The following is a 26,134-nucleotide window of genomic DNA, read 5'->3' on the forward strand; positions in this document are numbered from 1 at the left end:
CCAAAAATTTGTTTACCATTGACGGCAAAGTTTGTCTCGGTGTCATGGCAGTGGTCGTGATGGAAGCTATAGAACTTGTCCCGGTTTTTATCTTTTTGGGCCACTTGACAAATTTGCGGTTGCGGATTTGCATTGGAATGTGAGCCCTTGGAGTGTTGAGTGGGGTGAAACTGTAAAACGTTGGTGGTCTTGCGATCAGGTTGGCGATCTGGCCTCCTAGTTTCTCATTTTGATTTTCGGCCATCATGGTCCTTGCGCTTCTGGTCGTGCTGGTCTTCATCCTCTCTATACAGTGCCTGGGCCTCTTCGGCATTCATGTACTTCTGTGTGTGTTTCATGAGTGCAGCTAGGTTGAGGGGAGGGTTCTTCTGTAGCGAGAGGTTGAACATAGAGGAGCGCAGGCCGTTCATGATTGTTGTCACTGCCACTAATTGGTTTAGAGCTCATACTTGGAGGGCCTCAACATTGAACATCGCTAAGTATTCCCTCAAAGTTTCTCCTTTTCTTTGTGCCGTACTTGCATGAGGATGGCCGGCACCTTCTAGGGCCTTTGGCTCATGGTGAACTGTGCTAGGAACTACGTCTCCAACTGCTTCCATGAGGATATGGACTACGGAGGAAGGGAGGCGTACCAAGTCCTGGCGACTCTATAGAGGGTGGCGACGAAGGCCTTGCACATGAGACCTTCAGAAGAGCCATGCAACTCATCACGACCTTGAACCCTTCGATGTGATCATTGGGGCTCGAGGCTTCATCGTACTTCTTGAACTGAGGAGGTTGCCAGTCAGTCGATGGGAGCTTGTCCATGATCTCTTGGATGAAGACAAGTTCCTTCGCAGGCTGGCCATGGTGTTGTTTCATGGGCTGGGCCATTGGAGGAGCCATACTTCTGCCTACTTGGCTGCATTCTAGTTCGGCTAGCTGTTCTCTCAACTCCCTAATCTCAACATCTCTGTCGGTTGGGGTCACGTCCATGGGCCTTTCTCCTTTTGGGATTGCAAGTCGATCTCGGACCAAATTGGATTCGGCTATTGAGATTGGCGATTGTGGTAAACGTTGACCGAGCCATTCCTTCACCGATATTCGAGTGGAATGATGTGACTTGTTGTGGATGTCATGTGCATGAGACTGGATTGGAGAGTCTAGTCTTCTAGATGGCTGCTGCTTCTCATGGTCGGACTGGGCCCAATGCTTGTCTGTGTGGCACTTTTTAGGGTCCTCAATGTGAGGATCAACCGTGGTAAATGCCTATGTAGTAGGGTGAACGGTCAAGGGGCTTGAGTTGGTTGTTCTAGTGTCTCCATCATTGCAAGGATGCAGTCGACCTTCTGTTGCATTACTTGGAATTGCATGGGGTTGACCGTGGTCTGCTATTGGGGCTCTCGAGGTGGAGAGTTGTGAATGAGAACGGGAACCCCAGGATGGGAAATGGGCTCCGGAGCGATCAGACGTGTTCTTAGGCATGGTTGTTTTGAGTGCCTAGGAGGAGGTTTGGGAAATGGCTTTTTGTGTGCTTCCCATATACAACGCCAATCTGATGTTATTTGATCAGAGGTATTTCAAACCAAGGACACAGTCAGATAGTCATGCCAATTAGATGAAGTCGAGGTGGAAGGACAAACCCACACACTAGGGTCTGCAACCAAGAGGAAATGTTAGAGGCCTGAGGAGTTATTCCCTGGGTAGGTACTCCAATGCTCAAGTCAGTTGAATGGAAGAGTAGGAGGTTGGGCCGAGAAAGTGAGAACAATGCTAGTCTGAGTAGAGAAGATAGAGCAGAGGTATTCTAAGTCTGAAAGTCCTCTACCTTGAGCAGAGATTACCTATTTATAGTTGGATGTTCATGTTCTGAACGGATGAGGTTTCCGGAGTGCTCCGGATGAGGTTGTCCGCTAAGGTCTTCGGGATGTCTCCTCTTCCCCAATGGAGTTAATTTTCTCATCCATGCAGGACACTCATTCTTGGTCATGATTATCTGTCATGCGTGGTGCCGACGTGGCTAGAGAGAGAAGATGGCCGCCACATGGCATCTTTGGCCAACTCAACCATAACCCAAACAGATAATATGCATTATTCTTTTTATAATTATTGGATTTACCTTTAACTAATTTTATTGAGATGTACATCTACCAAAAAACTCCACATATTCTCTTTATATTTCATTTCAATCTTACTAAACCATTGTTTTCAAACCCCCTCCCTTTTCTAATTTGGAATTTTACAAAAAATTGTTAACCATTGCTTCGCTTGGCCACCGCCCTCTTGGCTTATCTTTTCCTTTTTTTTTTTTTTTTAATTTTGAATAATTGCAAAGGTGTAAAAATTATATATATATGATATTATTTACAAATTTTAAATTATGGGTGATATTATTTTAACAATAATAAGCATTTAGGAATTTTAATATTTTATTACTATTAGCATTTTTTTTTTCAAAATGTCATAGGAGATTTTCGTTAGGATGAGAAACAATGTTGAAAGAACCGGATTGAAAATAGAATTGGACAAGGGAGGGTCAGAGGTTTAACTAGGGTTGAATTGAAGGTTAACAATAATGATATGGCATATGCACAAATATACTATAAATTATATACATATTATATATAATATATTTCAAAACTTTTAATATAATTAATATGGCGTATTGATGATTCAAATTTACATTTTCTTACACATATGTAATAAGTAAACCAGGCCGATCCACCGATGCAGTTTTCTAAACAGAGTAGTTTATAAAATAGTCAATTTTTTTTTTTTTTTGGATCAGTATCTTATAAAATTATTTTGGTCTCAAACTTTAAAATATGACAATTTAATATCTAAATTTTCAAAATATATCAATTTAATATCTATTGTTAATCAGTCTGTTAAATAATCATTAATGATATTTGAAAAGATAAAATATTTTTCAAACATCATATCATCTAATTTTCTTTATCAACCATCTAAATATTATTAATAATAAATAGTTGTAAATCCTTGACTCTCTTATTCTGAATCTACTGAGATATAATCTATTTTTTTTTTTGAAAAATTAAGAATTTGAGACTGTTTATTTTTATTGTTAATATTTGGATGATTGTTAAAGAAAATTTGATGAAACTTTCAAATACTAGTTTGGGTAGTAATTAACACCAGGCAGCGAAAGTTTGGGAAATTTTCCCAATAATAAAATAACAAATTTCCCTATCTAATTTAACGAATTACATGCAGTAAGCAACACATGTTATAAAATAATAATTAAATATTGAACTCTCCACTGGAGGTCTGGAAGCGCCAGTGCGATGGGAAAAGGAAAAGGAAAAGGAAATCTCTGGGCGAAGCGAAGGACCCATGGTCGTGGGCACATGGTTTCACTCGGAAAAGTGGTCCGATAGCATTATATTCTTGGGGTTTTTATCTGTACGGATCATCGTTGACGATGACGGTGGCCAGCTGTCTCTTTCTCCGAGCATCAATCGAGGATGATGTCGAGCCCAAAAGATTTGGCTGTCTGAATATCACACATCTGTACGCACAAAACAGCCGAGTAGTGTCCTCTTCAATCTTTTATTTATTATATCCATTTTCCTTCCCCCCCAGTCGTCTTCTTCAGTTTCAGTCAGCAGAGAGGTGAGTATGTACGCTGCTTAAAGCTTGTTTGTTTTCGTTTCCTGGATGGATAGATTTGAGTAGTCGTAATTTTTTTTGTCTGATGAAGCTGTAGTTTGATCATTCTCTAACGACTGTAATCCTTCCATTTGTTGTGTTTTAGCTAGTTTTGTTTGTTTTTCTTTACAGTCTCTTAGGATTTAGGAGATGCTTAGTTACCCTCTTTGGATTCTGCAAGATTATGAACGAATCTTTGGTGCATGCAATGCAAATGATCGCTTCTGCTCTTATCTTGTATCTTTTCTGGATTTCTTCGCTTTATATACTGATTTTTCCGTGGGTTTAGGGTCTTCCACTTTACGTATAGTTCATGTCTTTCCTGTGAAATCTGTAAGGTTTGGTACCGTTTTTATTTTTTTCCCTTTCTTTTGTTTTTTCAAACGTTTCTTAATTGTTTGCTCGTCTTCACTCTCTGATTTTCATCATTTCTAGTAGTTTCTGTCCATCACCTGTTTATAAGGTATGCTTCTGTTTTTGTTCCCCCTTTTCTTTTGAGATCTCAGCATTTGGTTTTTGTCTTAGCTTCCGCTGAATTTCAAGTTGGCACCATGTTCTTTGAGGTTCCACTGGATTTTCCAAGCCTCGTGAACGCTTAATGTTATTCGTTTCAATCTAAATCTATTTCTGTAATCAAGGATTTGAAATTTTTGTTTCTGTCTTTTCCTTTGGACATTTCAATATCCGAGTTACAGAAATATTTGTAATTTTAGCTCTGTTTATTCCCTGCAGAAAAAAAAGCGCTTCAAATCTAACTTGATTGTAGAAAAGATTTCCATTTTTCTTATTTCAGAATCTTGCAAGATCTAACTTATCTTTCCTTTTTACAGATTTTTGAAACTTTGAGCGATGTCTAACGTCGACATTGAGGGTCTCTTGAAATTGAAGGAAATCCCGAACGATGGCCGGATCCCGAAGACGAAAATAGTCTGCACTCTTGGTCCGGCGTCTCGATCTGTGCCTATGCTTGAGAAGCTGCTGAGAGCGGGAATGAACGTTGCGAGGTTCAATTTCTCGCATGGCACGCATGAGTATCATCAAGAGACCCTAAACAATCTCAGGATAGCCATGCACAACACTCAAATCTTGTGTGCTGTCATGCTTGATACCAAGGTTTTTAATTTATTGCTTTTTCAGATTTAATTTGGTTGGAATGAAATATATTGCATGCTCTGATTTAAATTGAGCTTTACTGATAAATAGTTTTTAATTCCTCGGATTTAAAATTTTCAGAGGAAGGTTTGAGTAAAAGATCTAATGGTTGAATGCAAAAGTGTAGCTTACCTCTGCTTCATTTTACGTTTGGCATCATGTCCGATTTCCTGAAAATCATTGCCATGTTGGAGCCACGTCAGTGCTAGAGCAATTGGCGTTGAAATTTGTTTGATTGGCCGATTTTTGTGATTTTCGGGGAATCTGCCAAAAATCGATTCTTAAATTGGCCCTATTCCCTGATTTCCAACTAATTCAGATTTTTTGAGAATGACATGGCATCCGTGTGGCATGAGATAATAACTTCAATGCATAAATAATCGGCCCTTGAGAATAAGTACCAAACAGACTCAAAGCCCATTTCTCAAAAATCGGCTTACATGGCATAAATGATCCCAAATAATAAAATTCAATGATTTGATTTTTGAAAAATCACCGATTTCAAAATTCACTGGCTTTTTTTTTTTTTTTGAAAAACCAGCAAGGAAGTGGGATATTTATGCTTTCCAGGTATCTTTTCTCTAGTTTCTTTATTACATATATAGAACAGCTTCAGAAGAAAACCTATAACTCAACCATGTTGCATTGTGTTTCCTTGCGTTAAAGGGCTGAGTAAGCTACCTTCTTTTTCTTCATAGTTGAAGAGAGGTGATTTCTATAAGCCTGCAAGGTTTCATGGATTATCTTTTTGAGAAAGAATATGCATTAAACACATGTGATGTTGCTTTTGGGGCAACTAGTGGAAGGTTAGAATCTAATTACTTACTGTTCTTTATTGAACCTCAACTGTTTTTTTTTTTTTTTTTTTTTTTTTTTGTTTTTTGAAGTAATAAAATATGAAAAGATGCCCTTGGATCAGGCATTATTTTTGATGAACCATGAACGGAAATGTTTGTCTGAAAACTTCTGTGCTGTGTTTCCGTTGTTTCTTACTTTCTTAATGCCTGTTACTTTGGTTCTCTCCTTCACAAGGGAATGAACTGTTAATTGAATGTTATGCACAGTATTCTTCTAATAATCCTGCATGTCTGAACCTTGAGAGATGTAGCTAACTTATCTTGCCTTGAGTTTTTCTGTAACTTACCTGATCAAAGGGTGAATTTCATCTTAGAACTCCTTCCAAATTTGTACTTGTGCTAACTGGATGGCTGTTTTGCTTATTTTACTATGCCCTGCAGTTTTATGCTGTTATTCTGTTAGCTATCAAAGTTTGTCACTTGAATATTGTGCACATTATGCGCTTTTTATTAGATGGGTGTTTGGAAGCGCGGGCACTTGAACATTGTGCACATTATGCTTCTGCCACGTAGGCAGTGAGTGACACTATGCTGCTTGGTAAGGTGATTTTTATCACTGTTTTTCATGTATGTGATAAGCACCACATAGGATACACATGGTTCACCGAATTTGGCATTTCATGCATTGGTGGGGTCCGATTTATGAGGCATGCCCGATTTTTCAATAAACGCCTGAACCAAACATTCATATATATATATATATATATATATATATGGGCTTTGTTGAAACACCTATTTGGATCCGTGGCACTGTATTTTTTTGAAAAATTGCCACGGTTCCAAACATCCCCTTAGTAAGAACCTGGTTTTCTGCCTGAAGGTTTCATGTACAATAGCATGTTCATACTGTGGATTTATCTTATGATTTCTGCCAAATTTATGATTTATGTCTCACTTTTGTATACTTCTATTCAGTTCATTTAATCTATATTAGATCTAGATGAAAGATATTGGTTATGCTGTTGTTATGTTACTGTATTTTTGGTGTTTGTTTCATTTTCTTTTGTACAACTGTTTCCAAGTTCCCAAGAACAGGGAGTTTGTGAAGATAGATTTAGCTGGTAAGTTGACCTAGATAGACGTTCCTTATCATATTTCTTATGCCAGAGAGATTTGCTTTTTAACTAGCTGTTTTCTTCCATGTTGTGATGCTTGAAAGTTACTGGTAGATTTAAAGGAGTATTTGCCACTAATGTATGAATTTTCTTATGTGGAAATTTTTGTTTAGAAAAAATCATGCATATTGGTGAAAGTTCTGATAGTTGTCCTTAAAAAACTTTTGGTTTCTTATAGACTACAGTGATACTTGCTATAATGTGAATTTGATTTGTAAAGGACTCCACACTCTAAGGGTATGTTTGGTTTGATAGAAATAAGAGAGAAACAGAAAGTTGAGCGAAATATCATAGCAAATTGTGTTGAATTCCTGAACAACGTTCCTTCAACTTTCTGTTTCTCTCATTTTCTATCATACTAAACACAACATAAGGGTGTGTAAGATACGCATTCCTGATAAGAGCCTTTCCAGTTGTATACAGCTTGTTTTATATTAATGGAGAAAATCCAATTAACACTGGACTTAATATACCTCAAGTTTTGGACAACAGAAAGTCTTAGAACAATAGGAAATCAGTGCATGATGCACCTGTTCAAACTCTGATACCAATTTGATTCAAGCTGGGGTACAACCTGGATCAGCAATAGGTGAAAGGGTAGTCTAGGAAATCACTCAACAGGGAAGAGAGATGGAATCAATCAACATCTCTAGTCAGAGAATCACTTGGTAACTCAAAACTCAAAAGGGAAAACTAAAAGCTTCACAAAGAAAAAACTAGCAAAAGACCACTTTTTCCTTGATATAAATAGAGCTTAGAGTTTAGAGAGATTACAATAGATAGTTGACTCATAAAGACTAACATTTAAGACTTCAGACTTCAATGCCACTATCTCAATCTAGTAGATGTAACACAAGTGCAAGAGAAAATAAATAGATTCAAAGACCAAAAATAAAACACTTAATGGAGTATTGACAAATAACCAGATGTGGACGCATTGGTGCTTATGTGGTACTCTAAATGCTCCTAGATCAGTCCATTTCTTAGCCCAAATAATAGAATAATCATGTCTAGGTGTATCAGTAAGTGATTTTTCTTATTCATCTAGTTCCTTTTTTTTCCAAGTGGATGTTTAAAGAGAATAGTGACCTTTATCACTCACTGATTTCAGTTTCCCATTAGTTGAAGTCAAAATATTGTTATGGATTTCTACCATAGGTTTACTTTTCCAGGCTGTTGAGTTTGAAAATGGCTTACTCAGCAATAATATGGTCTAATTCATACAATAACCTGTCTAGTAAGAATTTCAGTTAAACTGTTCAGATCTTTTGTGCTGCACTTTACCTGCACTTTGTTCACATTTTCAGGGACCTGAGATTCGAACTGGCTTCCTGAAGGATGGGAAACCTATTCAACTTAAGAAAGGGCAGGAAATTACGATCACCACGGACTACACATTCAAGGGGGACACAGAAATGATCTCTATGAGTTATAAAAAGCTTGCTGTGGATTTGAAGCCTGGCAACACCATCCTCTGTTCGGATGGAACCATCACCCTTAATGTCTTGTCTTGTGACCCTGCTTCAGGAACCGTGAGATGCTGCTGTGGGAACACTGCTATGTTAGGTGAGAGAAAGAATGTCAATCTACCTGGTGTTGTAGTGGATCTCCCCACACTTACAGACAAGGATAAGGAAGACATATTGAAATGGGGTGTGCCAAACAAGATAGATATGATTGCTCTCTCATTTGTGCGCAAGGGCTCGGATCTTGTTAACGTTCGAAAAGTTCTTGGACCGCATGCCAAGAACATAAAGTTGATGTCTAAGGTCTTTCTCAATTCTTTAATGCATACCTGTTCTGTTTTGATTGGAAAAAAGGAAAATTTAGATTACCCTTACATTTCATATACAAGAAGGAATAATCTAAAACAACCATCAAGAGTTAGATTGTAGTCCCTGGGAAAGTTTATGTTAGACGTGAATGGAGTACTTAAGAATCCTCCATGCATACTTCTTTTTTCCTATTGCAATTTTTTAAATATACGAGTCCTGACCCTTCTTGGTCATCCAATTGACTTGTTTTAGTTGTGGAATTTTGAAGGTTGAGAATCAGGAGGGAGTGATCAACTTTGATGAGATCCTGCGCGAGACAGATTTCTTCATGGTTGCTCGTGGTGATCTTGGGATGGAAATTCCTGTGGAGAAGATTTTCCTTGCTCAGAAGATGATGATCTACAAGTGCAACCTAGTGGGCAAGCCTGTGGTGACTGCCACCCAGATGCTTGAATCCATGATCAAGTATCCTCGCCCTACCCGTGCTGAGGCCACCGATGTTGCCAATGCAGTCCTGGATGGCACTGATTGTGTAATGCTTAGTGGTGAGAGTGCAGCAGGAGCGTTCCCAGAACTTGCTGTGAAGATCATGGCGAGGATCTGCATTGAGGCAGAGTCCTCTCTTGATTATGGTGCTATCTTCAAGCAAATGATCAGGTCAGCCCCCCTACCAATGAGTCCACTGGAGAGTCTTGCCTCCTCAGCAGTGCGAGCAGCAAACAAAGCCAGGACAACCCTTATTGTTGTATTGACGCGTGGTGGGACTACAGCAAGGTTAATAGCAAAGTACAGGCCTGCGGTTCCTATCCTCTCTGTGGTGGTTCCAGTTCTAACAACAGATTCATTTGACTGGATCTGCAGCGATGAGAGCCCGGCCAGGCACAGCCTTGTCTACAGGGGCCTGATTCCACATCTTGCTGAAGGATCAGCTAAGGCCACGGATGCGGAATCCACGGAGGTGATCCTGGAAGCTGCCCTCAAGTCGGCAACACAGAAAGGGCTTTGCAAGGTAGGTGATGCAATTGTAGCACTACATCGTATAGGGGGAGCCTCTGTCATAAAGATCTGCACTGTGAAGTGAAATGGAAACTAAAGACGCTCCATGCTTTCCTAGGTCTGTCATTTGTGGGGAGATCTGTCGTGCTTCTGATGTCATGTTTGTTATGTAGTTAGTAACTTAGAATCCATCCTGACCATACTGAGCTACAGGAAGTTGGTGGTTCTATGGCTTCCTTTGTTTCCCTTTTCTGAATTCTGATGATGTTTCTACTTTGCGTTGCTTTGACAACCCAGGCTCTCAGTATTTTCAAAATTTGGAATTGAAATGCAGTTTTTCCCAGATGGGTGCTGAATTGGTAGAAATTCGCATGCATATAATCATATTTAAGAATAATTGTGTACGAGTGCACTCACTTTCTGCAGAAAATGTTATAGATCGGGTCCATCTCCGGTCCGGTCCATCTCATCCAAGACCCAAATAACTGGGATCAAACATTGGAGGCCCTTTTTTTCCTGTCGGCCAAGAGAGGGTTGGTCTTGGTTGTAACAATCTTAGGGTCTGTTTGGTTTTTTGGAATAGGTGCCTGGAATCGGAATGGGCCGATGGCAGGCAACTTGATCTAACACCGGACCCATCATAAAAGTGGGACCATGGTTTGTAGATATAGATTATGTTGATTCAGACTCAGAATGGGATTCTCCGAGGGGAATGGCCATTCTAAATTTCTAATACAAAATACAAGGTTTTACGCTTTAAATTCCAAATGGAGAAGAATGAGTATATGATAAGGAGTGACAAAACCCTCAAACTCTAATATTAATTAATAAAATGATAAAATATTATTAAATTCAGTAAATTATTTACAAAAAATATAAAATGCTAATAAAATAATAATGTTATAATAAAGTATTAATATAATATAATATAATGAAATTAATAATAAGTATTAACATATTAATTATTAAATAATAGTAAATTAATTTTAAAATATAAAATTAATAAATTAATAAGAAAACAATAATAAAATATTCATAAATTAATGAAAAATAGTAAGATATAAATTATTAAATACTAATAAAATAATAATAAAGTATAAATAAATTAATAATTACATATTCATAAAATATTAATAAAGTAATAATAAAATTAAAAAATTTCAGAATAAGAATCAGGAATACGTGATTCTAATTCCAACCCTGTTTTGCGAATCAAATAGATCTTTACTTGTACTTAGTTAGGCCACGTGGCTCCATTTGTCTGATGAGATGGTTACATTTGTATCTAGAAATGTCAAAAATGGTTACATTTGCCCCACACAATGGCAAAGGAGCAAAATACGAGATTTTGCACAAACTTCAAAGGTTTGAGCAAAGCGATATTCCACGCATTCATAAGCGTGACCTTGCCTTGTTCTAACAAGGAGATTTGTCCAGAAAGTCTAATAGAGAATTGGCTTATTCAGCCTATAAAGCTAAAAGTTTTACAACTATTATTCTGTGTAAATAGAGAAATGAATAGTAGTAGAAAACGAGAACAATCAAACTATCATCTATAATGAGGTTCTTTGATTAATGCTAGTTTTCTGAGTGTCTTTTGGAAAAAAAACAAGGAGATTTGTCACGTATAAAGAATCTTTGGAACAAATTTGCTCCGATCACTATACCTGAATGCAATTGCGGTGGTGCAATGAAATACTTCTTGGATGAACGTGAGAAAGAAAAGATCCACCAGTTTCTCATGGAACTGGGAGACTAATTCAATACAATCCATTTTAGCATTATTAGATCTGAATAATCTGATCCTATTTCAAGCCTCAACAAGATTTATTTGTTGTTTGCTCAAGAGGAGTTCCATCAATTTACGATTTCTCTGAGAGTTCTGTCCAGTCTTTGATGCCACAATTCTCAATGTTGAAAGATAAATGTTTCGAACTCATAGGCTATCCACATAGCTCGACTTGGTGGTCACAGATCACAGTCCAAATCGGAATGCTCTATTGGAATTGATAAGGTTGCTTCATTTACAAAGACCATGCCATCTTCTGCCACTCAGACTTCCCCTGTGGCTGATCTCAAACGTGAATTAGCTGATATCTCTTCTTAGCAAAGAGTCATCAGATAATGCCACTGTGAATCTCTCTGGTAAGATGTCTTCTATTTCTTTGGTACAATGGATACTCAGTGGTGCTTCTTCTCACACATTGTATCCACTAAGTCTTTGTATCTTCATTGCATTTCTCTTCCTATTAATTATTAGTATTAATTATAGTATCAGACAACTCAAATACAAATACACTTTGGAAACGCATGGACATGAACGAAAAATACGAAAATGTTTTGATATGCTAGGGAAATACATACAAATTCTATAAATACACCAATAATACTAAATTTAAAGTCGAATAGCTACAAATAATGTATAAATACATAAGCAATATATATTTTAATGGTGTATATGGAAAAATAATTAATATAGTGGTATGCATAGGTATCATACCATTTTATTGATAATGCATTATTAATCAAAAGTCCAAGACACTTAACTTATGCACATATTATATTTTAATTATTATATAAATTATTTTCTATTTTACTATTTAGATTTTTTTACATTAACAAAAAATTTACCAAAATAATAAATTCTCAAATGTAAATTACAATATCGACTAGTAATTACTAAAATAATTAATACTTTTGTTTCCATAGTTTTTCTAAAATTAAAAATCATTTTTTGATATAAATGTTGATTAGTAGATCTATAGATTATATTTAATATTGTATTCTCAAATATTTCATAAACATTTTTTATTTTTGTAAATAGTTAATATGTATATGTATATAAGTACTAAAATAATTATTCTATTTTTAATATTTTATTTGTATAAAAATCTTGAGATGAAAATCATCTTTTGATTTTAATGTGGATTTAATAGATTATTTGTTTTCATTAGTTTATAAAATATTAATTTTGAATATTATTCTTTTTAATTTTTAGCCGGAATTGTACACATAAATATGTATTATTTATTTGGATCACATATAGATATTATATTTAATAAAAGATGTTTTATTTCACTTATTAACATAAGAAGCAAGTTGGTTTAGTGGTTTAAAGGGCGATTTAAGTCTTAGGTGAATTGTGCACTAGGTGACTTGGATTTGAATTGCCCCATTTTTTTTTTAGAAAGGCGTGGATGCATGGTGTATCGGTATGTATCAGTACAATGTGATATAGATTGATACACACTTGTATTGGCTTGATATGCATGACTAGTAGGATACACCTCTAGTCATAGTATATCTAGTATTGGTTATAATCATATCGATATGATACACCCCATATCAGATGTAGTGCATCGATATTTCAATTCTTACATTTACCTAATGTCACTAATGTTAATGTTTCACATCATGGCAATGTGTATCACTTCTATTATTTTCTTTGATGGTGTCTTGTTTGTTTTCGATAGAGGTGTAAATTAGGTTGTGTCGCCTGTGACCCATGTTCTGGTTCCAAGTCCATGGGCCACCATGGAACAGCATGACTACGCATGCCGGCATGGCCCAACATGTGACGCAACCCACCCAAGATCCCAATGACTAGTTTCAACTAGTTTTTAAGGGGGGGGGGGGTATAGAAATACCCCTAACAACTATAAACAATTATATATGGATATTTATGTATTTTGGCTTGGGGGGAGAAAAATAACAACAATGCCTCTCCAACAACTATAAAACAACTACTTGTGGGGTATTTGGGTAAAGTGATAAATGATTTTATAATAACCGAAATACCCATCACAACAACTAAAAATAGTTAGTTTTTAGGGTATTTTAGGCAATTAAATTATTTTCAATTCCTATAAATAGCCTTATCGTCCACCATTCTCATCACACCAATTATCACTCTTAGCCTTTCATACAGTCTCATACATTCTCAAGCTAGCAATTTGGGAGGCTTGGAGGCTTCAACCGTTGAAATCAAGTTGAGATTTCAAACCAACAATCTATGTAAGTGTAATTAAATTAATTTTTATTTTTTAGAATTAAAAAAAAGGTTGACTCCTCCTTTCGAGTCCAATTCCTCAACATGTTCAATGTTGATGATGTCGATGTTCAATCATAACATGATAGTGTTAGCACTGATATGGATACTATTGATATTGTCGAAATTCCCACCCTTAATACTATTACTAGGGGAAAGAGAAGAAGGGCACTAAGTTGAGTAACCCGATTTGGAAAATATTTAGAATAGATGAGGTTGAGGGAAAGGAAAAAATAGTTGTTTGCAAAAAATATAAGAATTACTTTAACTATTGTAGCAAGGGTAGTACTGGCCACTTGCACAGACATTTGCTTTCGCATGCGAAAAAAGACAAGAAGGGAAAGAAACATTACAAACACAAATTTGGGCATGGGGTTTTTGGTACTTTTAAATATTCTCAAGGAAAAATGAGACAAGAGTTAGCAAAGTATATTATGCATGGTGAACAACCATTTTTATTAGTTGAAGATATTAAACTTGAAAGATTTTTACATAATTATATAAATCCACAAATTAAAAATTATTCTAAAATACTACTAGAACATATGCTTTAAATTTTTTTATTAATATAAACAAAATTTAATTTCTATTTTATCAAATCTTAATTCTAGTTGCAATTATTTATGATGTTTTGACATCTAAATTTAACATAATTTATATTTGTGTTACTGATCATTTTATTGATGAAAATTGACTTTTACAAAATAGAATTTTAAGTTTTACTAGGTTTGAATGGCCACATACTAGGCCAACTATTGTTGCAAATATTTTAAATACTTTACGTACTCATGTTATTGAAAATAAATGTTTTTTCTATTAGTTTTGATAATGCTAGTACTAATGATTCAACAATAAATATATTAAAATCTCAATTAAAACCATATTCAAATGATAAATTATTTCATATTAAATGTGCATGTCACGTCTTAAATTTGTATTTAGGATGATTTAAATATTATTTCTCATCATATTTCTAAAATTAGAAGTTATATTATATATATTAAAAGTTTTGGAGCAAGAAAACAAGAATTTAAATATTTATGTCAAAATTATGGTTTAAAATATAAACATTTTGTATTAGATGTTCAACATAGATGGAATTTTATTTATTCTATGTTAGAAAGTTGTATTTATTACAAACAAATTCTTACTAATTTTTATAATGAAAAAAATGCCACATGATATTATTCTTGAGGAAGACTAGGAAATGACAATTTGTATCAAATATTTTTCACAAAATTTTTATGATGCAAATAATGAATTTTTGGGTGTTGACTACCCAATTAATTGTATTTTAGTTAATCAATTATTTATAATTAGTGAATATTTTGCAAAATATAGAAGAAATTCACAATTTAAAAGTATTATTGAAATAATGGAAAATAAATTAAAAAAATATTGGGAGAACATTTTTCCTCTTTATTGCTTAGCTACAATATTAGATCTTAGGATTATGAAAGATGGTTTAGATGGTTTATTTGAATCATATTGTTAAAATATGAATATTGAATCTAAAAATAAAAAAAGAAGAAATTAATAATTTCTTATTTGAAATGTATAATTTATATGAATCTCAAATAAAAAAGAAGAAATTAATAATCCACTTCAATTGCAGTCTGCTAGAATTTCAAGAAAATTGCTTAACAGAAAAATTCATAAAATGTATGATATCATAGTTACAAATGGAATTATATGATATCCTAGTTAGTAAGTTAAAAATATAGCCAGAAACAGGGGTAGCCCTCCCCAAAACCTAAATGCCCATCACACCCCAAATCTCCTAACCAGAGAATCTCTAGCCAGACAACTAACCTGCCAAAAGAAGAATGAAAACCATACATAGAAAAATAACAACTTCAAAAGTAATTTATCAATTAAAATGGCAGAAATATGATGTTATTTAACTCCAACCTTGTGAAACATGCCAAAAAAGAATAGTTCACAAAACCTGTTACAAATCAAAGAGGAAAACAACAAACCAAATAATATAATAGAACACGAAATAAATGGAAAAATAAAACCCACTCCCCTAATCAAATGAACAACACAAAACCAAGCAAAACATTCAAGAAATGAAGCTTCATTTCCACTCTGCTACACTTCCTCAAAACATTCGAGAAATGAAGCTCCATTTCCACTCCGCTACACTTCCTCTCTCCTACCAACGAAGAAAACTAGGAAATAATAAAACAAACCCTACCAAAGGAGGAAGCTATGAAGGAACTGAGAGAAAGTACATTTACCTGACCAATAGTTGGTCGTACTGGTTTGGAAGTGAAAAACCTAAGAACCCAAAGAAATCAAAACTTCATTTCAGGACAATAAACTAAAAAAATAAAAGAAAAATCGTCAAGAATATAGCCAAAACCTATTACTCCGTATCTATAACGAGCCACAAATATTAAGAATGTTTTGAAAAATCAAACTGTGTAGGGTCTTCCTTTGATCACAATGTATCCATTACTGCATATGGTTTTAGCTTGTTGACGATATGTCTTTGAGCTCAGTTTCTTGCCTATTTTGATCCTTTGGTGCATTAAGGGGTCTCTTCCTTCTCCTTTCTTTACCATTGGAAAAAGGGAGAGTAGAGAATGAAAACCTGAATAAACCTGAAAAGAATAAATGCAAACTTGATCAAACCAACCGTATTTTTAAAAATATGTAGCAAAAAAAGAATATATATATATATATATTTTTTTTTTGTAAAAAAAGAGTGGGTAGCGAGTAGATATAAGAAACATATTTAAAACATGCTGAGTTTTGTTTAAATTTATGCATGTGTATATTTACCTTGTAGGAAAGTTCTATGTTTATTAAGCATTCTCCTTGAAAGAATCCAGAGCTTGCTTGTATTTCTTCTCTTGTGACCAATCAAAATCTCACTCTTATGGCCAAATTTTTTAACCTATACCATCATGGAAATATAGAAAATCAAATAAAAAAAGAAAAGCAGAAGAAACCCAAGAAAAATCCTAAAAAAGAACCCACAGAAAAAACCTCCATCAAGGAATCTCAAAGAAACCTATAATAGAAGGCACAAAACTTTGTTAATCCACAAACACCGCAAATCCACTAATTCATAAGAGCAAAAAATTATCGCACAAATCACTCCCATGAGAACAACCCCAATACCATCACACCTAATCTCCCGTTTGTTTTCAAGTTATATACTCCAATTGCCAAAAAAACAAATTTGTCAAAAGTTTATACAAATTGTAATCCAGGTTTTTAAGAAACACTTAAAAGAGAAAATAGTTGAACTATAAAGAAATCAGGTGTTAAATTACAATGAAAACAGAGGAGATTGTATCAAAATTTATAAGAACTAACGATAACCTTAATGGAAGAGAAAGGATCCATTGAAGCTTCTTCAGGCCATCAACCGTCCAATGTTGACACTCTGGACAAGGGTTTGGAATGTTCAATTTCATTCATATGGCTAGTCGAAGACCCCAAGCTAGAAGAGAGAGAAAAAGAAAGTATGCCAAAAAAGAAAAGAAAAAGTGGAGAAAAGGAGATATAGGGAGAAAAACTACCGGAGAACTGCAAACCTGTGGCTAATCAAAGAGAAGAAACCCTGTCTTCTCGGAGACCCATGAAGCCCTGTCTTTTTGTAGATGGATGCTTTCGGAAGGAACAATGAGATAAGCCACTTAAACTCCAAAATTCATGGAAAAAGAATACCAAACAGAAGCAGAAGAGGAAACTCCTCCCTCAAACAGAAAAAACCCAACCCTTAGCAAGAGAGAGAGAGAGAGAAAAAGAAAAAGCAAGACCAGAAGAAACTTCTGTTTTTCTAGAGAACTCACCATCGAAATTGAAACTTCAGAAAGAATTTACTGTTTATCTAGCTATCAAGGTTTGCTCATGTTGCTGCAAGGGGTACCAGCCACTCCATCATCAGCCTCCACTGGCCATACGCTACCATGATTGATGGGTCAGATGCACCACTGACCATATGCTGGGGTTTCACCACATCGAGAGAGAGAGAGAGAGAGAGAGGTGGAAAAAAGAGAAAAGAGACTATGAGAAGAAAGTGAGGCAGTGGAAAAACAGGAAAATGGAAGCTTGCTCAAGCTTTCTCAGGTAATGAAGACTAGCTTGCCCAGCAAGCTTCTCCTCGCCTCCTCATGAGAGCACAAACCACAGGAAGAAGTGACAGATTCGCACAGGCATCACTTGCAATAGGAGCAGACCAAGGAGAGAAAGGAATGAAAGAGGGGAGAAAGGAATGAAAGAGAGGACATGCATTGAAAGAACAGAGCAAGTGTATCAAAATCACAATGCACCACGTGCTGGACTCTCGCCAATAACCACACACCACCCAAATATATATATGGATTGCATAAACATAAGGTAATATATAGCACTCAACACAAGTAGCATTGAATGTCATTTTTTTAATAAATCTGTCTATAAATTATATAATCTGTTATATACTAATCTATTATACAATCTGTATATATATAATTTATATAATCTGTTATATAATTTCCTTGTAGGGGGTCTAAAACTTCTAAAGAAAATGATGGATCTTAAGGCTGAATTGGATTGGCTTCTAGGATTGAAGTTGGGTTGTTTTATAGGCTTAACTAGGATGGTTTGTAAGGTTGAAATTGGGAGGCATCCTAAGATTTAGATTTAGGTTGGAATGGCGCTGGTTATGCTATGATTTACAATAATAAAGAGAGGTTAAATGAGGTGGACTTAAGGGTGATTCATGCTGTGATTAGTAAATCAAAATCAAATGAGGCGATGAGATGGGGTGCAATGTGGCTGGTCTACTGCTGGTGTTTGCAGCAGGAAACAAGGTTGTTGCCATGGGCACAACTACTTACAGTCCAAAAATGGGAGTGTGCTGGGCAGAGATTGGCCTAACCATGGGCTATTAATTGCTGCCCAAATAGAGGGGCAAGTTGGGCTGAGATGGATGTGAGAACTGCTGTAATTTACAACAGTAGATGGTGTGAAGTGGGGGCTGAAATTGAGGTTCTCTTCTGTAATTTACAGCAGCTAGAGGAGCAGTTTTTGGGCTTCCACCTGAGGCATTTTACAGCAAAAAATAGAAGGTGTGAGGGGTGTTCTAAGGACTGCAATATTGCTGTAATTTACAGCAGAAAATGTGGCCAAGAGGAGGTTACGGGACAGCAACGATGAGCTGCCAACCACCTTAATTTACAGCAATAAGTTAGGTGGAACTTGGATTGGATATGGGATGATTGTAATTCCCAAAACTAAACCAGCAGCAAGCCAGCACTTACCACTAAGAAGCAAATCACAAGAAATACAATGACGAGAAAATAGTTTCTTGAAAACTTTTTTTTTGTTTTGTTTAGAAAAGAAAACTGAACCATATTCCCAATTCAAAATACAAGAAACACTCATTACTCAAGAAGCAACTAAGTGAGAGCAATTTAATTTTTGAAAGAATTAACAGAAGTTAATTTTCTCATTTCTTTTTCTTTCTTTGTAAGCGAAGGTTTTAGGCACCTGTCTCTCTATTCAATGTAGATGCTAATCCCAGCACCAAGGCACACAACAAGGCAATGTGCTGATTGGAATCGTTCATACTTTTCTAGGCAATAGGATGATGCTATTCAAATTATCATCATGGCATTAGTTGACCAATAGCATAGAGATTGGAGGAGAAATGGCTGGACTTCTGAACATTTACCCCATCCTAAGCCAACAAATGAGAACCACCCTAAGACAATAATTCAAATCTGAAGCTAGTGTTTAATTTACGTAAGACAATCACTTGGTAATCACAACTAGCACTTTCTAAAAATTAGAAAGTAATCATTTAGAAAATAAGGCAAACACTTGATTCAAAATTAGGGGTAACAATTCAAAAATATAAAAAGGAAAGAAAATTCTAATTGACTACTTGGCAATTCAAGAGTTGAAACAGGTGTATTTCAGACATCCATATTAGTAATCAGAAACTATTTTGAGATAGTATACACTAATGAGAGGGAACATCTATAGAGATCAAATCTATCTCCAGAATTGACAAAGTTGATATACAGATTTTGGAGATTGATTTAACGAGTTGTAAATTTGTAATTCCCTTCCAAATTAACTAGTAAAAAGGGGCAAATTTTGAAAACACATAAGAAGAAATTCAAAAAACACAATATTAAACGTATAATGAGAGAGGGAGACACACCTTTTCTGGAGGAAGATAGATGGGAGTATCTCCTTGACTGATCTGCAATGGAAAAAAGCAAGAAGTCAACTACTGGTGAAGGTGGAGTTGCTGCCACCTCTTTTTTGAGCCTAGTCACTGATGAGAACCACTGGTCACCACTTATGTGCACGAGAGAATGGTGGTGAAAAGAAAAAAATTGTTTAGGGTTTAAGAAGGGAGGTTTTAAGACGTGAGGCCAATTTTGGGTTTTTAAAATTTATAAAAGGGCACGGTTGGAAGCAAAAATTCATCCGTTACCTCCGAATGCACTTGGAGGTAGATTGACCATTATTCTGAGGTTTTTCGGTGTTCAGAGGTGCAACCGAATGATCACTGACTGCTGAAAAAGCAACATTTTCAGCATTCAGAAGTTAATTCAGTGCTACCAAACATCCCCTTAGTGGGCTAGAATTTCATATACCATCCTTTGTTGATACAGGAATTTTTTGTGGGTAAATATCGATACGGGAAATTAAAATCATTCTTTTTTTTGACAAGTTACCTTTAAATTATACACTTACCTGGTTGCCTTTTCAATCCCCTTTAATCTACTGGTCCATATAATCCATTAAGCGAGACTTATTTGAATATATTGACATTGGCTGTGAGCCCATAATTTAGGTTGTGTTTGGATAAGCTTCAGGATTTGTGCTTTCAAAGCCCAAAAGTACAGAGTCCCAATTGTAGGCTTTATGCCTCAGGGTTTAAAAGTGTTTTGTCTTACGCAACTCCTACCAAACACTCTAAACACTGCTTGATTCTTTCGTTTTCCATAACCCAAACAAAGTCTTTTATCATTTATTGCTTTCCTTTGCTTTTGTCAACCATAGAGACTCAATATGATCTAAAACTTTGTTTTACAATAATAAGTTAATAGCATTCTCTTGATAAGATGGTACAAAATTATATGATAACAACTTAAGTAACAAAACAACATTCAAATTCAATCATTTTATGTAGTTTAACCATGATGAAGGATCACACATATACAATGATCATTCTAGAAATATAACAAAAAGAAGATGACTGCCTATATGTTTCCATGGAGGCAAAATGTAATTTAAAATCTTTCATTCTAATGACAACTGCATATATTTAAATTTGTAGGCCTGAAAAACCTAAAAGATCTCTCTGCCCTGGCCCTTGTATGTTTCCATTATAGTATCATTTTTTATTAGGGAAAGCTCATGATTTCATTCTAATGACAACTGCATATATTTAAATTTGTAGGCCTGAAAAACCTAAAAGATCTCTCTGCCCTGGCCCTTGTATGTTTCCATTATAGTATCATTTTTTATTAGGGAAAGCTCATGAAAAGCTACAAGCATTAGAGCAAAGACCACATTCAAATTCCATGGCAACATAGATGAATGGAAGCAAAGCCAAGAGTTTAGCAGGATATGTGCAGAATTATATTATAGTCTCTAGTCATTTTAATAAATAAAGAGTGGTGAAAAATCCATTTTACAAGAAACTTTTTATGGTACAAATTTACATAAAGTTGCTGTAAAGAATTCATACATGAGCTCTTGAACATGTAAACAAGAAAGAGATACAGAAGCTTATTATGTCAGGTTAGTCAAATGATATACAAGGTGTTTCCTACCAATTATATCAGGGATGATCTCATATGGATATATCTTTGAGCCTCTTCAATGCGTCCCAGATGTGTAAGCAGTCCAATTAGGCAGGAAAAATTTCCTTCTGATGGCTTGATGTTGTATCTTCGAACCATGGAATTAAATATTTGGCAAGCCTCATCCACAAATCCAGCTTTAGCACAAATAGATAGAAGCACATCAAAAGTGTAACGGTTTGGAGAGAAACTATTTGACTGCATTTTATTAAAGAGATTGAGTGCATCTCGATACTGATTGTTATATCCATATGCTTCTATAATTGCAGTCCATGTCATTGATCCCTTTGTAAATATTGCATTAAAAACCAACCTAGCATGGTCAATTCTTCCACATCTCCCATACATCTTTATAAGTTCTGCACAAATGAAAGGAATGGATTCAAAATCCCTCTTCAAGACATATCCATGTAACTCCTTCCCAACCTTTAAGGCCCCCAATTCACCACAGATGCTTAAAATCCTTGCTACAGCTACAGAATCTGGTCTGTACCTGGAAAGTTGCATCAACCGAAATACTCCCACTGCTTCTTCTAAGCACTGGTTGTTCAAGTATGAATCTATCATAGCTGTCCATGAGATTACATTCCTTCTCTCCATTCTATGGAACAACTTGCAAGAATAATCTAAGTTACCACATTTAGAGTACATGACCATTAAGGAGGTAACTATGGACACATTGGGTAGAAATCCATTCTTCACCACATATCCATGAATCTCCTTTCCTTGTTTAAGAGCCTTCATCTCTCCACAAACTGGAAGAACAGTTGCAATCGTCACAACATCCGGCTTAACCCCTTCTTGCTGCATCCAGACAATTGATCTCAGAGCCTGCTCAAGACTACCATTTGAAATGTAACCTGACATGAGGGCAGTCCAAGAAACAGCATTTCGCTCCGTTGAGGCATAGAATACCCTCCTTCCTGAACTCATGTCCCCGCATTTGCAGTACATGTCAATCAATGCAGACTGAACAAACAACTGTCTTGCGTAATTCTTCGTCTTGATCACATATGCATGAATCTCTTGACCCAGTTTTCGGGTCCACAGTTCTCCAAAAACAGGAAGGATCATTGTCAGAATAGCTGAGTTTGGATTTATGCCTTGTCTTCTCATCTGCCTCAAATACTGTAATGCCTCTCTGTAAAGCCTATTGTGTGAAAAACCAGCGATCATAGCACCCCAGACAACAACATCTCTTTCAAGAACTTCTTCAAATATTCGCCGGGCCAATTTAATCTTGCCACATTTGAAGTACATATCAATCAAACTAGTTTGGAGGACAACAGACCCATCTGCAAAGCCATTCTTGATCAAAAGGGCATGGGTCTTCATACCTTGGATGAATGCAGATGAGCCTGCAAAGCTTTTGATCAGGCAAGAAAAGGAATATTCATTTAATTCAATCCCCAAATCTCGCATTCTTGAATATATTTCCAGCACTTCTCGATACTGTCGCCCACCTCGAATAACACCACCTCGAAGCAAAGCATTCCACGGGTAGACACTTCCACAAGGAATATCATCAAACACTTTCTTCGCCTCTTCGATCGAGCCACATGAAGCATACATGTGGACGAGCTTGGTACATAGGAATTCATTGTTTTCCAGCCCATTTATCCGAATAAAAGCATGTATTTGCCTGCCTTCAGTGAGGGACTTTGATCGAACACATGCAGCAAGAAGTGAAGAAAATGTGGTGGGGTTCACTGGAATTCCTTGTTTGTCCAAGTAGTCCAAGATGGTAAGGGCCTCCTTCAGCTTCCCTTCCCTGGCAAATCTCTGGATGTCTTTGTATATGGCAAGTGGATTCTTGGTATGGAGTGGTAAAGATGATGGAAATGCATCTTTCTCTGCGAATTTCTGTGTTCTGGGAGGAATCTTGAAGGAATTTTTGTGTTGATTAGGTTGTGTTTGAGGTAGAATTGGTAAATCTGTTGTTGTTCTTGAAGTTGATGCCTTAGCTCGTAGAATTCGAGATGGTTCTAAGTGGATTGTGGTGGGAATACGAATTGAATTAACAAGGAGATATGAAGCCGACAGACCTTCCATGATTTGCACCTTTGGTTGTTATGTTTGCTTACTTTCAGTTCAACAGAGCTCCAAATGCAACTATTTATTGGATTGGAATCCCAGTTCTGTTTTCTGTGTGTGCGAGAATCAGATAATGCTCAAAAGAACTAGAAACCAACCTCAAAACTCAAACCACAGAATGGAAATTTAGGATCCCCAATGGCTGCTCACACTCTGCAAAGCCAAAAACATAGCTCTAAGATATTAGTGTCACTCCTCTATAAGAACAATATCGGTAGGTATTAGAGTTGCTCCCTTGTAAGAAAAAAACTATTAGAGGTAATTTTTGCTTCAACTGGACAAGCTAAGTCCATATAATTTTCAGAATCTGAAGCACATAATTTAAAATCTCTGTAACCTCTTTGTAGCATATACCTTTCTGGAACAAGCAAAAAAGAAAAGAATAGAGTAGAGTAATGATTAATTACCATATGAGTAACAATTTATTTAACGTAATTTCAGCATATGAAAAGCAAAAGGAGAGGGGAGAATAGCTAAATCCATATAGTTAGGTTTGAGTCTACTTCTTTAATATGCTTTAACCACTTCTATTGATGAATTACACAGGTGTTTGGCTATATTGAAGATGCAGGCTGTTTATGAGGGCCGCCAAAGGTACAAAGAAGGTGATGAGCATGGATACAACCACAGCCCATGGAACTGATGGGTACATCCAAATCCAATCTGAAAAGACTATGGGTCTGTTTGGTTCGTGGCTGGAATGGGATCAGAACCGGAATCAGAATGGACTATTCCCCTGCTTATTTGATTCAGACAGGAATCAGAATCAGACTCCAATTGATGTTGTTTAGTTCATCCGTAAGCTGGAGTCAGAATTAACCAAGATTTCCAATTTTATCCCTGATAAAAAATTCAAAATTTGACTTATAATTACTATTTTTGAAATGGAAAAATAGTTTGACATTCAGTTCACATAGAAGAGATAAAGGAAACATGAATAAAGAAAGAAAAAAAGGCATAAAAACTACAGACTGGATAGCTTTGTATCCAAGCATCAACAAAAGTTTAACTACAAAGACCAAATATAATAAAAACTATAGATATCTTTGGGTGGGGGAATTTGGGAAGCAAGGGAGGAATCAGATTTAAGGCTCCTGGAATCATCCTCACTTTTATTTGGTGAAGATCCAATCCCCTTATAACTCAAGTTAACAAATGACAGAAAGAAAGAACATTTACAAATTTGTTCCAAGAGAAGTTTGAAAAGTGAACCATGTCTCCTTCTCGCAATCTCTCTGATCACATGCTTGGTCTAACTTCAACAATAGTAACAACTCTCTTTGAAGACATCTCCAGCACAGAAATAGTATGGACTGATTGCTTCCTATCACCATCTTCAGCAACCCTGTAAATGCTACTTCTGGTTCCTCATTTCTCCAAACTCTGGAAATGAATTTCAAACATTCTATTCTGTAGGCTTCAAAACAACAAAAGCATATTCTATAGGCTTCAAAACATTCCATCTTCAGCAATCCTGTAAATGCTACTTATGTTTTCTTTTCATTGGTAATAAGATCAAGAGAGTTTTATTGAAAGAAAATCTGGATACAACCCAACCCATAAGACGGGAATGGGATCATGGTCTAATGAAGCAGGACAACAAAAGTAAATTCAACAAAATTAAATTCAAATTGAATCTTAATGGCCCTATTGGGCAGTTAATTAGTATGGCTTGTTTGCTTATCAGTGCAAAATTGGACCTACCCATGGAAAAACAAAGAATGATTCTAAGTTCAACAAATATTTCCCATGGTTAGCCATTTTCCCTTCTTTGGGTAAATTCAGATGCCTCACAGGCTCATACATAAAAGTGAGAAATTAAGGGTAGGGCAGTCTACATACGATGTAGCTCCCATTTTTGCTGCCACAATGTATAGCCATAGAATTATGCATCTGTCATTTAGGCTAGAGCAGATCGTCAGAAACAACTTCTATATTCTCATCAGAACAATAGTTGTAGTTGAATGGGTCCAAAAATAAGAGATTAACCATTTGTTCAGTTAAAGAAGAGAAGAACATGAGCTAATACTATCAAACTCATGGAGATACAAGAATATTCTTCACGTAGATGAACGAATAACTAAGGCATTTCACCAAACACCATTGTTGCAAACGGCAACTACAGAAAAGCTTCCTAACATCTTTACCGTATAATGCTCGATAATTGTCTTGACTACCCCAAAATAAAGAACGAGTAAAGAATACAATAACTATGTCTGCACTCGAGAGTGGTGGTCTAGAGAAAATGGGAGAGGAAGGGGAAAAACAAAAAAGAGTGAGAGATAAGACGAAGGTGGATAAAGAGAGAGAGTGAGAGAGAGAAACCACCGCTGCCCTGTTCGGTGGTTTTAGCGGCGGCAACAGCTGCAGAGAAAAGGAATACAAGGGAGGAAGGGAGGGAGAGAGATTTTGTCGATGAGCAGTGATGACTTACCTCGACGGAGTGTGTGGTATTTCGGCCGTTGGAGGAGAGGATGAGTGTGTGGTTCTACGGCCGTTGGAGTCGGGTAAAGAGAAAGATTTGGGGTTTTTTTGTCATTTGCTTTTTTATCGGAGAGAGCGTGAATGGCCATTCTCTCAACTGAGATTTTTCAACGATATCGGAAAATCCGAGGGCATTCGA

At 36.1% G+C, this 26,134-nt stretch overlaps 2 protein-coding genes across 20 annotated transcripts; one reads left to right on the forward strand and one right to left on the reverse strand.

The window, feature by feature from the left end:
- Positions 1 to 3,160: 3,160 nt before the first annotated feature.
- LOC148860708 (pyruvate kinase, cytosolic isozyme-like) lies at positions 3,161 to 9,886 on the forward strand. Of its 7 annotated transcripts, none has more exons than XM_088941893.1 (4): positions 3,161 to 3,612; positions 4,479 to 4,761; positions 8,080 to 8,541; positions 8,816 to 9,886. In XM_088941893.1, the coding sequence occupies exons 2-4, from the start codon at positions 4,498 to 4,500 to the stop codon at positions 9,626 to 9,628; spliced, it is 1,539 nt and encodes a 512-aa protein (XP_088798019.1). In that variant the 5' UTR covers positions 3,161 to 3,612; positions 4,479 to 4,497; the 3' UTR covers positions 9,629 to 9,886. The 7 variants fall into 7 exon arrangements, with proteins under 7 accessions (XP_088798019.1, XP_088798020.1, XP_088798021.1 ...); XM_088941894.1 differs by having other exon boundaries at positions 3,224 to 3,616; XM_088941895.1 differs by having other exon boundaries at positions 3,226 to 3,510.
- Positions 9,887 to 15,201: 5,315 nt separating this feature from the next.
- Positions 15,202 to 26,104, reverse strand: LOC148860709 (Pentatricopeptide repeat (PPR-like) superfamily protein). Of its 13 annotated transcripts, XR_016112193.1 has the most exons (8): positions 25,946 to 26,104; positions 21,388 to 24,894; positions 19,761 to 19,802; positions 16,382 to 16,496; positions 16,107 to 16,200; positions 15,835 to 15,874; positions 15,503 to 15,539; positions 15,202 to 15,403 (listed from the first exon to the last, which is right to left on the reverse strand). XR_016112193.1 is itself a non-coding variant. In XM_088981923.1 (2 exons), the coding sequence occupies exon 2, from the start codon at positions 23,467 to 23,469 to the stop codon at positions 21,391 to 21,393; it is 2,079 nt and encodes a 692-aa protein (XP_088838049.1). In that variant the 5' UTR covers positions 23,470 to 23,664; positions 25,946 to 26,085; the 3' UTR covers positions 21,171 to 21,390. The 13 variants fall into 13 exon arrangements, 1 of the variants encoding a protein (XP_088838049.1); XR_016112192.1 differs by lacking the exon at positions 15,202 to 15,403 and having other exon boundaries at positions 15,434 to 15,539; XR_016112190.1 differs by lacking the exon at positions 15,202 to 15,403 and having other exon boundaries at positions 15,434 to 15,874.
- Positions 26,105 to 26,134: the final 30 nt, after the last annotated feature.

This window comes from Nelumbo lutea, chromosome 4 (genome assembly GCF_056320005.1).
Source record: "Nelumbo lutea isolate HS-2025 chromosome 4, American lotus-T2T, whole genome shotgun sequence".
In the NCBI taxonomy this organism is placed as follows: Eukaryota; Viridiplantae; Streptophyta; class Magnoliopsida; order Proteales; family Nelumbonaceae; genus Nelumbo; species Nelumbo lutea.

What these genes read in the sequence shown, in the direction of transcription:
- LOC148860708 (XM_088941893.1), top strand. Translation starts at nt 4,498, where the DNA reads ATGTCTAACGTCGACATTGAGGGTCTCTTGAAATTGAAGGAAATCCCG. An exon ending in CTGTCATGCTTGATACCAAG is followed by an intron (nt 4,762 to 8,079) that starts GTTTTTAATTTA and finishes TCACATTTTCAG; the next exon opens with GGACCTGAGATTCGAACTGG. An exon ending in ACATAAAGTTGATGTCTAAG is followed by an intron (nt 8,542 to 8,815) that starts GTCTTTCTCAAT and finishes GGAATTTTGAAG; the next exon opens with GTTGAGAATCAGGAGGGAGT.
- LOC148860709 (XM_088981923.1), bottom strand. Translation starts at nt 23,469, where the DNA reads ATGGAAGGTCTGTCGGCTTCATATCTCCTTGTTAATTCAATTCGTATT.